The sequence below is a fragment of the Micropterus salmoides genome, unplaced genomic scaffold, assembly GCF_014851395.1.
Source record: "Micropterus salmoides isolate LMB-PRFRI ecotype aquatic unplaced genomic scaffold, ASM1485139v1 Ms_hic_scaffold_21, whole genome shotgun sequence".
Lineage (NCBI taxonomy): Eukaryota > Metazoa > Chordata > Actinopteri > Centrarchiformes > Centrarchidae > Micropterus > Micropterus salmoides.
The window spans coordinates 7,304,346-7,318,510 of NW_024041262.1; the positions used below are offsets into that span (position 1 = coordinate 7,304,346).

The 14,165-nt window shown below is 40.1% G+C and overlaps 1 protein-coding gene across 2 annotated transcripts in view; it reads right to left on the reverse strand.

The window, feature by feature from the left end:
* The window catches only part of LOC119915986 (ras-related protein Rab-26-like), a 98,237-nt gene that overhangs the window by 38,136 nt on the left and 45,936 nt on the right, over positions 1-14,165 (reverse strand). For both annotated transcript variants that reach the window (XM_038735805.1, XM_038735806.1), the window contains exon 4: positions 12,449-12,515. In XM_038735805.1, the coding sequence (XP_038591733.1) occupies positions 12,449-12,515 (67 nt within the window). The remainder of the gene's footprint in view (positions 1-12,448; positions 12,516-14,165) is intronic.

The following is a 14,165-nucleotide window of genomic DNA, read 5'->3' on the forward strand; positions in this document are numbered from 1 at the left end:
ATATGCAATTATCTTTTACATCATCATATGAATATGTATAAATAAAATGCCCTATAATTCTGTTTGTGAGTCCAGTTCTTTTCAGACTCCTTTAAATTTCATGAATAGCTTTTGATGAAGCCACAGAAGAAGTTTATTAGTGATGATTCGGTTGTCTCTGCACAGAGAGAGCTGCTTTATTATGTAAAGGTACAAATAGTCATCTTGGTTATATACAGTATCTCACAAAAGTGAGTACACCCCTAACATTTTTCTAAATATTTGATTATACCTTTCATGTGAGAACACTGAAGAAATGACACTTTGCTACAATGTAAAGTAGTGAGTGTACAGCTTGTATAACAGTGTAGCTGTCCCCTCAAAATAACACATCACACAGTGATGTATTGACATTGTAAAACACTTGTATCCTGTGATTGTCAAAAACCTAGGAGTTTGATGCCTGTTCAGAACCACAAGTAGTTTACAAATGTTAATTATTGTTAACAAAGTCAGATGGAATTTCCTGTTATAATGACTTCCTGTCACGAGTCTCACGAAAAAACCCTTTCTTTTTTAGAGCTTGGATCACTCCTTAGTAGCACATTTGGGTGTATGTACATTAGTGAAATCAGTCAAATGCATGTCATGCAGTTTGACCTTTATAAAACAAACAAAAACTTAGCAGCTGTGCAGCGCCACAGGAATATACAATTTTTTGCTTTACGATTCATGTTGTAGGGATTGATGTCATAATTTGGTTTCAATGTTTTGATGTTCAACAAGAACTTTTGAAGAGAAATGCACAAAAAGAAACTTCTTTAATGTCTTCCACTGTTAGCTGAGCAAAGTGCTGAGCTTTACCATTTACCACAGCATTAGTATTACACCTGACAACATAACCACGCATGTGAATTCTAATTACCTCCAACTGCACCATGCTACCATAGAGGATAATGTCACCTCAGGTATTTTTTAGCAAAAAAAAATCATTACACCTACGAGGGCAATTGTAGCTCATTTTCTCAGCCAGATCAACCTTCACTTTGAAGAATTAGCTTAAGCTAATTACCTCTACAGCACCTCCCCTCCTACTACCGCATATAATCCCCCCAGCCATCTTCTCCTTTACTTATATCTCACTCTATCCTCATTCGTACACTTTTTTCTCTAACTGCTACGTATGCCCGTTCTGTCCCCGACCCCTCCACCCGGGCTGTTTTTTCACCAATCTATATTAGATGAAGTACTCTATTTGTTTATTGCAGCCAGACAAGTCTGTGAAGGATGTTTAATGAGTTGTAATAACTGTGAGCGCGGTCAAACTGAGACAACACAGAGGGGGTGTAAAAAAAAAGGAGAGACAGAGGGAGAAAGAGAAGATCTGCCCCACAAGTTAATTTCCTCTTGCATGGCTCCTGTGTTTATCAGCCACCAGAAGACCAGAGTAAACCAAAAGGAGTTGCTTTCCTCCACCCTCCACTAATCCAATTATATCTTGCCAAGAGCACAAGACAGACGAGAGAACTTTCTCACAGCAGTAGAGATGCGGAGAGTTTTGCCATCACAGACACTTTGGTTGCAACATAGTATACACAAGACAGGAACAACAGAAAGAAAGACTGAGAAAGTTAAGCCAAAGGGCATAGAAAGAGAAAAAATAAAGACGTAGGTAACAGTGAGAGAAAAAGGGCTGGAGGTACAGACAGGCAGACACATAAAGTTGAGTACAATAAACTAGGGAAAGACAGATAGACATACTGATATAAAGTCCTATATCCTCATCTCTGTTGTAATTATGACTGTCTTAATAAGTAGGCTTAAAATGTACACTGGGTTGGTGAGTTGATTAAGCTCTCATGCAGGCTACAAAAAAAAGTTAAAACATGATAAAATATTCTAACCATAGTTTTTTAATGAAATCCAAGCAGATGCTAAGTGTTTAACTGCACCAGCTGCTCACCAAAAGCAGCACACAAGTAACATTTACGGAAGAATTTATGAAACTGTTCTCACAATAAAAAAAAAACAATAAGTGTTCCTAAACAAGATGTGTTTATGTTTTTAATCTAACAATAATGGCTGTTCTGTGATGAGCAAAAGCAGAAGAACCAAAACCTCTTAAGGCCAGTGTGCTCATTAAATTAACTATGGTTCAAATAAAGTATGGTCCAACCATGTTCAAAGACTGCTGAATGACCACACTCGAAGGCCGGGCTAAAGGGCTTGCTGTCATGAAGAATGCCATGATGAAATACATATGAGGATAATGGTGCACACTTTTGAACAGGTTCCCCCCTCAAAGGCAAGAATCAGCATGGCTCTACCCAAGGCTGGTCAGTCAATCAGTCCACCACTTTGATCCAGGCTGGAGAATTTCAACAACTATTGGACAGATTGCCAAATTGAAGAGACATCCATGGTGCTCAGAGAATGAATCCTACCGACTTTGATGATCCCGGGACATTTCCCTTTAGCACAATCAGCAGGCCAAACTACTAGATGAATTGCCATAAAGTGGTTCCCATATAATGTATTGGAATGACTTTGGACATCCTCCTGACTTTTCCTCCAGTGCCACCAAGACATTGACACACTTTAAACACATTAGCATTCTGACGTAAGCATTTAGCTCAAAGCAAATGCTTTGGTCTTGAAGTCTTGTTCATCCAATATGCTTAGCCAATGTTGTATTAGTATGCAGTCATGACAATAAAACCACTTGAATTGACATGGCCTTGGAGCACAGGTAACAACAGAGCAGGCTAAAGCAAATAGGAGTATGGAGAAGCCTATGGTGACAAAAACATGGAGGATGGATTACAGCCAAAAAAAGAAAGCGATCAACCCCGATCAACCCCGAGGACAAACACAGATAAACATTGTTGTAGTGTTTCTTTGTTGGAGAGTGCTGAGAGAAGAGATGAGAGAAACACAAAAATCAAGGACAACTGAACAAATCAACAAAATCTGAGTCAGCAAAATCAGGCAGGCAAAACACTCTTATTCTGAAATGCTTTATGTGGGATATAAAGCTGTACAGAGAACGAAACAAAACCGCCTGTGTTGCTTCAGCTGACGCCAATATCCCACACATTTTTCCTCTAGTTTTGTTTGATGTTGTAAAACGTACACGACCTGTGCCTACTCTGATTAGTGAGCAGGACCGTAAGAGGCGGCGCATGGCACTTGTAATTGGGAAGCAAGTCTGTCACACAAGGATGACAACTAAATGAATTTGTAACTGCAGAACTTTTTAAAACGGGTCAGATGTGCTGTATAATTAACCTGCATTTTTATTCGCTGTCTTCACGATTAGCTAATCGCGTTCTTTCAAATCACAATTTCAATTTGAAAACTATTAATTGTTCAGCTTTAGTGGTAATGTGTTGGTATTTTTGTAACAATATTCTGAACGTCATAAGCATGCGTTAACAGAGTTTGTGTAATGACTCTCACTGCCAGAAAGGGTGACAATAGCTTCACAAACCAGTTTTATTTGCCAAAATTTGTCGCAGATGAAGATCAGAAAAACTCTGAAATGAAAATGATTAGTCAGTGTAATGCCAAAGACAAATAGCCGACTTTGTCATTTAGGTAGGAGGACTTCTTGAGGTTGGAGGGGATTTCTGAAAATGACTCTTTGCTCCACCTCCCTGCATGACCCAAATGCAATCTGCAAGCACACCAATATTACACACAATATTAACTTTTTGACTTTGTGAGCCACTGCCACCTTGACAATCAAGGTTCCCGCAGGAAACCTTAAGTAGGAAGGGACGGAGTTTGATAGAGTGAAGTGATCCATAAAGAGCACTGCCATCCATCATCTCTCAGTTGATAATCTGCGTCAATAATCACTGGGTGACCTTGGCTGCTTTCCTTCCCTTGAATATAAGTCACATAAACAACACATAAGCACGCATTCAAATGCAAATAGACCTAGGCCTGCAATACACTGTAGGGTGTTTTATGATTGCTGACTTTTACATGTTGAAAGATAGCTACCTAGGCTTTGACCAAAGGTGGTGCCTACCAGCAATTAACCTGTTGTATGTGTGTTGTATGACATGTTCTGATTTTACAGAAGCTTATGTATGGTGCTATTTCTGAGTCTTGTCACTAATATAAGGATACCAGGAAACTAGTAGAGACACCCAAAAAAAAGTTCCAGCATATAAAATATGTCTGTATGTATGTATAAAATATTTGTTTTCAATCTTCTGATTGTTTATAGATTAAACTAAAGAATACATATGATTTATTTGTAAAGTTTAGAGGTGTTGCATGCAATTTTTAAAACTTGGTACAGAGCTAGGCTAGCTGTTTCCTCCTGCTCCCAGTATTTGTAATATATTATGCTGGCTTTAGCTTCATGTTAAGTGCACAGTATCAATCTTTTAATCTAACTCTTGTAAAGAAAGCAAGTTTATGGAAGTAAAGGCTGGACTACAATCAAGCTGTTTTCAGGCAGTTCAGAGCAGAGTTTTCTGTGGGAGCTGGGAACTCCCTTTGGGCTGGACTTTTGGATTTTTCACTTTGCAAACCTATTCCATGCACAAAAAATATATATAATATACAATAAAGGAGGAGGAGGGAAAAAGCCAAAAAGCATAAAATGCCTTTTTTTATTTAGCTGACAACACTTACATACTTGTACTTCAGTAAACTACAAAATTCAGTACATTTACTTGTTAGTTGTTTTACTCATGTAAAGCATCTGGGTGCACTTTACCCACTTGTTATAAATAATAATTGCGACAAAAATCAAGTTGAGGCTTCAGAAGGGACTTTTACAGACTGATTTACATCCACACTAAAAATCCTGCCAGAATATTTCCATCAACATTCACTTTTCTGCTCCATTTCTGTCTTGAAAATTAAAAGCACACCCGTGATTACTCCATATATGCTAATGAATAGTGTGTGTGTTTGTGTGCGCGCGTCTGTGTGATATTTGATTGATGAGTTTCACTTTATTCCTTCGGTCAAGTTGCCACTGATGTTACTGTCCGACAAAATGAGAGTGAGCGTCTGAAACTGCTACCGTCCCCCTCTTTCCATCACCTTCATTACTCCTGTGACAGTTCCAGCAGGAGTTGTCGTTTCTGCCTCTTCCCCTAGCTAAGCACAGCCAACGGGGCTCCATTCTACGACATCCATTTTAGAAAAGTGGTGGATCAATCATAATGACAAGCGATTACTAAATTCCCCAGGTGAAGTGACAGCTAAATCCATTAATATCTGAAGCCAGTCTTTCCAGATAAATGTGAAAGAGAAATGAACAGGTAATGTGGGACCGGACAGCTGGATGACTATTTATATTATAGACAATATGTTCAATGGAAAGTGTAAGCAGGGAGATACATTTGCACTCACATCCCCTTCTCACACAGATGTCCAAGAATAAAGCCTCAAAAATGCCTTTGACTGGGACCTTGCACATCCATTTTAATATGCAGGAAACTAAGGTGTGTGTTTCTGTCTGTCACTGTCTGTGTGTGTGTGTGTGTGTGTGTGTGTGATGAATGGCACAGCTCAAGGCTCTCCCCATAGTAGAGCAATAACCTCAATTTTTTTTCTAATTGTCAGTTCCCTCTTCTCCATCCGTCTCTTTCCTTCCTTCCCTTTCTTTTTCTCCATCTCACCCCTCTATACTATCTCTGCTCTACCCTTGATCCTCATTCCTTCTGCCCATCTGCCCATCCTCCTGTTTAAGATGGGACATGTTTCGCCCCCACAAGATGCTGCTGATTAAGGCCTAGTCACTCATTAGTGATGAAAGTACTGACCCATGAAGAAGAATAAAAGGAATAAAAAATGACTCAGTCATTACGGGATGAGGCATTGCAGAGGTGATGTCTCTGTCAGGTCCTACAGTTGTCATTTGTCACTACTTTTCCATGTTCCTGTGTCCTATCTGTTATGGCTCACTTCAGTCATGTGTGGTGGCATTGTGACACTGAGAGTCAAGAACAGGTCAAAAAGAAAAACAATATAATATTATTATTATTATTATTATTATTATTATTAGTTATCTCCAGTGGGCATGTTTCTGACCAAACTTTCAGAAACAGACTCCACGAGGGTGACATGAGGGCCCGGCATCCTCTGGTGGGATCGGTGCTCACAGCCCAGCACCGTGCAGCTCACTTGGCTTTCGCCAACACACTAGAATTGGCAGGTCAGCATCGGCACCACGTTCTCTTTACAGACGAGAGCAGCTTCACACTGAACAAATGTTCCTGACGTGAAAAGAGTCTGGAGACGGCGTGGTGAGTTTTATGCTGCTGCAACATCATCCAGCATGATCGGTTTGGGCGACACACAGACCTCCACGTGCCTGCCAACGCTAACCTGACTGCTGATTTTCAAATCCAGCCCTCAATCAGTTGGTGATTTTGGTTTCCACTGACCATTGTTACTTCGATTTGCTGTCAACAAATTATACAATGTACAGTAAAGATTTTTAACTTCCAACTATTTTGTTCATTGAGATCTGCTGTGTAATTTAAGTGTTTCTATAATTATTTAGTATAGAGAGAAGAAGTATATTGTTTGTAGAGCACTGCCTATTACATGTTAAAAACAGGAAGTCACCACCACCATATTTTAAAGTCTGACACTGTACAACTTGATCCCCATTGTTTAGTCTCTCTTGTTTGCATTTTGGCAAATTTTCATGATTAAAATTTTTTTTTAAACTATTATATCACTATTTTATCACTTGATAACGCTGATATAGAAGAAAACTTAAAAATGTGATGATCCTCAGGCAAGTTCTGGAGTAAAAAGAAGTGTCTGTTGTTTTATTCCCAAGCAGCTTTAGAGATGTGGTTTTTCTCAATGGACATTAGACATTAGAGATAGTGATATCCTTGATAAAGTGTAAGTCATTATGAATCTAAAAATGTCTGTTTGTGACCTGTCCAGGGTGTACCCCGCCTTTCACCCAATGTCAGCTGGGATTGGCTCCAGCCCCCCTCGACCCTGTACGCAGGATAAGCGGTTGACGATGGATGGATGGATGGATGGATGTCTGTTTGTTCAGAAGTTATTGCTTTGAGAAGGAATGTGATTTTTGATGCCAACTGCGGCAGTCGGGCTTTATACACCTTTAAAGTGCCTTAATAGCCTCCATGAGCGGTGTGTCAGCCACTCCAACTGCTGACTATATTGGTGAATCATCGGGTCAAACTACAATAAACAACTGCACCTGTCCCTTTCAACTTACATAGTATCTTTGCCTCAAATCTCTCCTTTAAGCCTCCTCTTTAACTCTGCCGTCGGTGCCCCCCCGTGGAATGCGCGTCACGGTTTGAAAACCTCTGAAATAGACCAATTAATTGAGACATTCTGACTATCTAATTCAATAAATCATTGCAACATTCATTTTAAGATAAGTTTTTAATCTTAAAGAAGACAGCTGACAATAAGTATGACTTTGAGGGTTCTTCTGAAGCACACAGAACTCGAGTTTTTACACAGATACATTTGCTAAGCTGCAGGTTTTTCAAGTATTTTGTTCACTCCAAATATATATTTGAAAATAATAATTAGATTATGTTAAGCTCAAGGGGTTAGACACATTTCAGATTCATCTTGAGAAATCACACGTCTGTTGGATGGTTGGTCGGCCCAACATTTTGATCAAGATTGAAATATCTTTTGGATGGATTACCATGAAATTTTGCACAGATATTCATGTTGCAAAGAGGATGAATGAGTTCTGGTGGCTTAACCTAACCAAATTTGACCACTTCACACTGTTAACCACATGTTTTGCAACCCTTTCACAGCATTACAAAGGACCAGTACGTCTGCCGCTGGTACTCTCCAATGTTCATATTATGTTGTTTTGAAAGTCATTGGCAAATGACCTATTCTGTCATTCAGGTGTGAGGACGTGTTGACAAAAAACTGGTGTGTGGCTTCTAAACCATTGCTCCCTCCTCACTCCTTTAGTAACAAAGAGAAGGTGATGAGGGCCATTACAGGCATATGAAGCAGCCAAAGCACCTCATTCTGAACAATACAGCCACAGCAACCCCTTTAAATCATAAACCACCATTTGGAGCAGTCTTCTGTAATGCAGCCATTATGTGCCATGAAATGTATTAACATTCTGTTACTACGAATTCATCATGTTGGCTCTTTTTCTGCGATAAGGCAATGGAAAAGGACATTGGAGGAGTTTCATTTCAAGCTGAAATGTCTATCATCGGCAAATGTGAAATCAAAGTGACTGATCACACAGTGCTAATGGTAGTGATGGGATAATGATTCCTTAAGAATACAATCATTTCACAACTACATTCATTCCCGACGTGCCTGCATATCATTTGTCATAAAGGATAAGTCCATGAAGGGGCAGGAATAAACTACTCACTCTCGTCCATTACCTGAGCACTCTTGACAACCTTGAGCTCCGTTCTTTTATAATTTCTCTGCACTCGTTATAATGTGCTGCCGTCTATCGATGCATAATGCCACTTTATTACAGGGCGAGCTTCTATTGAAAGCACTACGATGATTTCGCTCTACCCTTTCATTTATCCTGTTCTCTTTCTTTACATTAGTTGATTTATGCCTCTAGCCTTTTGTCTCCACTTTGCTTCCAGCCTCTGCCAACCTGGAGTTTTGAAGGCTGGTTGTGTGAATATTTGAACCGGTCGGGCTGCTTTGTTCCTCTGGACCTCTTGTTTCCTTTCTTGATTTAATAAATAAAATTTATCTTCCCTAATATTTCTCCATCTGTCACCCTCTCTAATTCATGCTGGTATCAGGTTCCTATTTCTCTCAATATCCCCTCTCTTGTTTTGCGTCTCTATCTCACCTTTTCCTGTCTACCCCCCTCTTGATACTTGTCTCTCCCACTAAGGCTTCTTTTTTTCTTTTTTAGTACCCTGTGGTTTCACTCCATGCGGTAGAGCTGACAAACTGTCAGCTCCACTAGGGTAAAGCCCAAAAAAGTCTGCTGCTGGATGCTGGACCTTAGTGGCACCCTGTACACCAGATGGGCCTGGCAGATTGTACTGGGCTCACTGCAACCACCAGCTCATTTGCACTGACTGTCTGGATCTTTTTGTTCCCTCATTAAGGGCCACAATGATAGCCGAGATCAGGGCCAAAGCTGAATAAAACAAACATCAATAGCTGTCTAGAAGAAGGAAATACGACTATCACAACAACTACTGAGCTGTCATTGATAGGGTTGCCACTCTCAAATACGGAATCGTTCTTTATTTGAGAACTAACAGATAAAAAGATAAAAGACAGATAAAAATCGCAAAGTGCTTCACAATAAAATGCAATCCAATACAACAAAGTAAAATACAATGCATTAGAAAATTTAAATACAAATAGAAGACATCGAACAAACAACCATATGAAATCCAACGGCATCTCTGCTTGTCTCCTGTTTTGGAATCATTTATGGTTTTGCCTGAAGGATGTGTTACCCAAGTGGGCCGCATACTTTCTTATTCAATTTGTTAGCCCTTTAGCCTCCTCTTTAGCCTGATCCCCAGTCAGCAAGCTTCTCACCATGCTACCCTCCAGCATGCTATTCATCAGTCTGCAATTGGGCTGACTAGCTTCAAGCCAACTTCCCAGTATGCTAGCTAACAGCCTTGACTCTAGTCACATTTGCTCAGATTCATGACTGCCAGCTGCTGGCATCCAGGCTGCTAGCCATCAGCTTCAGCCTTCATTGCAGTCTACTAGCCAACCAGCCTTCGCCCAGGCCTGTTAGCCACCAGCCTGTACTTCAACCTGCTAAAAACCAGCCTTCCTGTCCAGGTCTGGTTTCTCTGAAACCTGTGAAGTCTGGTCTCCCCACTGCCCTGTTTCCTCACTTCCTTGATAACTTCTATGATCTGTTTGAGTTACTACCTTAACACCCTGCAGCCACCTTTTGAGGGTTCTCGCCTGGCCATTTTCTCCAGCTCCGCTTCTGTTCAGCCTCCAGGCCATCAACCTGAGGACTCCTGCTCTGCCCCTGTCCAGACGCCTGGCCTTCCACATTAGAGCACCAGCCTTTTTTGAGTAAAATGCCTTGACACTATTGGAAAGATTGCCATGAAATCTGGTACAAACCATATGTCATCATCAGGCCAAATTTTATATTTGTCCAATACACATGCCTTCAAAACTGCTGCTAGTGTAGCTGTAGACTCTAGTCTTGCTGATAGTGAGGTGCCAAATGGTAAGAGCTTATTGAATGACAGCTGTGGTCAACTTGGGTCTTATTTTGATCGTTTTGGACATCAGTTCTATTAGCTATATTACTATTGTACTCACCAATATAACTGCTGAGGTCTAGAAACATAGTGGCATCGCTACATAAAGGTCCAATAAGGCAACAAAATATCCACAGTCAGACGATTAGGTTGTTAAACAATTATATTTAAGTACTTTCTGTAAATGAGCAGACCCAAAATGCTGGAATTAATCCCCCATTGAACCAGAAAGCTATGTGTGTGCACAACTTCACTAAGTATCTTCAAAAAACAATTACAAAGTTGGTCTGTAAACTTTGATGCATATTTACATCAAACCGCTTGGGTAGAAATTTTACCACTTGCTGTGTTAGTTTTTCCACATTATTAGTGAAATGAATGATTACCAAAATAAGACCAAGACTGTCTCAAACAGGAATTTCTAAAATCACAAAATTTCACAAGTTTTTAAAATAAATGCTTTGCTGCCAAGCATTCTGTGATGTGGTGTTTTTTCTTACTCACTCTCTGTAACTGATTTATGCAAGGTAAGACTTACCAAATACAGGGTATACATCAGCCTCTAACAGAGAGAAACAGCCCACAAAACAGATATTTGTTCATGAGAAATGACAATGGATTGTGAATCATTTGTTCTACAATCATCTATTTCAGCTTGAGCAGTGACAAAACTGGCAGTCTTGAGATGTTCCTGTTCCTCTGAAAGATACTGGCATTGACATTTTCATTGAGACTTGTGGACTCTTTTCAAATTAGCACCTTATGTGCCTAAATCTTTTTCTTTACTAATAGCAGATGGCAGTGGAGCTGTTTAGTAGCAGAAAACTTTGGCTATAGTGAGGAGCTCCAGAGAAATATTGCAACTGGGAGTGCAGAGCATATGCGCTCTGCTAGTGTTTCATGTTGAGATAAAAAAGAATAACAAGTACTAGAAAGCAAAATGTATGTCTATATGGTGATTCTGATGCAATTAACACAACATGTCAGGCACTGGTGTTGTGCAAATAGTTAATTATTGAATTCATTAAATTCTAAAGACTTCATCCATTCACATTTTTAGTTATGAAGTTTTGGTGTTTTCTGTGTGCTGTGCTTTGATATATAGATCTATTGTTAAGGCACTGTATTTGCTTACGGGCTTGCTCCATTCTACCTGTCGAACAAGGTAGAGCTCTAACCATCAGAACTTTACATTTCAAAGTCTGAGCAATGAAAAAAAAGTCCATCATCAAAGTAATGGTACTTTTACTTAAGTAGAATATTTTCGTACTCTTTCTACCTCTGCAGATGGACAACTTGGAGGAGCTGGTTTGAGTCTCCCTGGGTGCCTTGTTAATGATCAGTGAGGGTAAAGTGTTGCACTGACAGATCAGAATAACACCAGGGCCACACACACACACACACACACACACACACACATAAACACACACGCAGTTGTCTATATACAGTACACTACAATTCACTGGCTCAGAAAGACGGAAAAAGCACACACTTAAGTAACGTGAACACATGTGCAATTCAATACATGTACACGGCCATTAAAATTACATTTACACACTTATGCAAACCTGTACACACGTGTATTTACACACTCATACATAAAGATACATTAACACATACACATTCACAACAACCAACCATTACGATCCTACTTTGTATTCTACTGAACAGATTTGTGTTTGTGATAAAGCCTGGACAGCAGAATGTGTGTGTGTGTGTTCCACAACACCTGCTCATTGAGGCTGGCCTAAGGCACACTGCTATCTGTACTCAGTGGAGTTGTTAGAGATGCAACGGCCCCACACACACTCACGAACACACACATGGAATAGCTCATAGCTGCCCCCCCCCCACCCTTCACTGTGTGAGAGGCAGGCTCATTTTCCCACCCAGTGGTTAGCCTCTCGCTTAAGGGAACCTGCACATCACATCAGAGCCTCCAGCAAATGCCTGCACACACACAAACACACACACACACACACACACACACACACATATACACGCCAGTCTATCAAATCAACTGTAAGTTGAGTGTTTTCTGCTATCCCAACAGGAAAGAGGGAGCAACGGGGGGACTGCCGAGGTCAATCACACATTTGAAGAAAACAAAGGCAATAGAATTGCCAGTCAGAACAGTTTGGCTGTGGCCAAATGAAATGAAAGGTAGAGAGAGGCATGTCGCTCACAAATCAAAAAGGTTCATGGTGACAAACACAGAGAAATCCTACCGTTAGCATCGCGGTAATAAGCATGTGTGACACTCCGGAAACGCTCCTGTCCAGCAGTGTCCCAAATCTAAAAAGGAAGATAAAGAGGACATAATCATTTTCACCATCATCATCAATTACCCTAGTATTGATCACGTCTCTGTGAGCCAACATTTATTTGATTCGCTAAACCTCTGAACAACATTGTCTGAAAATAAGCAACCATTACTACAACTAATGCCGAAGAGGTGTGCAAAAGGCTGTAGTTAGAGCGACTTTGCACAGCAGACTTTTTTTCGCAGGACTTCCACACTGAAGACCAAGGTGTGAGTCCAGCGTGAAACTAAGTCAAGGTTGACTTACTTAAAGTTAAACAATGTTAAGTAGATGACTTACATCTTGTGACTTCTTCAAAGTAGTTTTGTTGCTTAAACCTAACCAAACTGCAACTGTTTCACAATGTGTCACGTGACCTACAATATAACATACTTGAGATCCGGGACGCCTATCGCTGGACTGGTACTTTCCAACAGCCATATATCTTATTTTGGGAAACGCTTATATGTCGTGGTACTCTCCAATTGACAATTGACCTATTTTGTCTATTAGGTATGTGGACGTTGGCATGTCATGTCTGGCTAACTACTTACTTAGAGTAGAAAACTAGGGTTACTTCCAAGGCCAAAAGTAAGCTGAACATTCTGACCTTACATTTTTTCTTTCCATATAATATTATAATGCCTGTGCTTTGTATTGCATGATATCACACTGGATGTCATTACAGTCACAAAACAATGACGCTGTTAAAAAGGGCATTTACATATTTGCCTTACCCAATGTCATTCCGTTATGCTACACGCGGTCAGAGTTTATTTGCGCTAATGTGAAAAACAACTAAATAGAGACATACTGTATGGTAGAAATACAGCTTTACAAGTCATTAAATCATCTCAATATAAAACAAAGTCAAGAGGACCGGCAAAAAAAAGAATGGTCAAAAACATAAATGAATGCATGTTTAAACCATATCACAGGAAAGGGGAAAAAATCACTGCAGTACTGACATTTTCACTAAGTTGCCTACTCTGTACCCACCCAATTTGTGACACCAGCTTATCTAAAAATGGTATCTGATAGAATGAAATTAAATATAGGAACATGCTTCCCAGCTGCGCGTTACGTACCCACCTCAACAAGAATCCACAGTTGTGTATAATGTCACTTTTTAGTTTCGTTTTACTTTTTAACACCCACATCAGGCCAACTGGTGTACTTTTTCGTAGAAACATGGTTCAAAAATCCATCATTGTTCTAGGTTTGTCAAAAAGATTATGTCGTATCACCATTTGACCATTCTGTTACAGTTTTTAGGAAGTTAAAAAGTGTGCATATTCCTGCAAGTTCCATTGACCTAATGTCAAATCACATTTGACAGATAGACTGATGGATGAACACAGATGCGTTAAAGAGAAAGATGAAGGGAGAGAGAACGTGAGGCTGTGTAATTGAGGTGGAAAACTCATCAGACGGTATCTAATGCTGTTTTTGAATGACGACAAATCATCGACATCTCTGTCTGTTGCTCACTGATAACTTCCAGGCCCGGTAATCTGATGGAAAGTGTGCTATTCCCTCTAGTGTCTTCAGTCAGGCAGAGCAGCAGGCTAATTGACTGATAGAGATTAACCAAGGCCTCATTAAGTCATCATTTGGACTTCTTCGCCCTCCCACAGCAGGC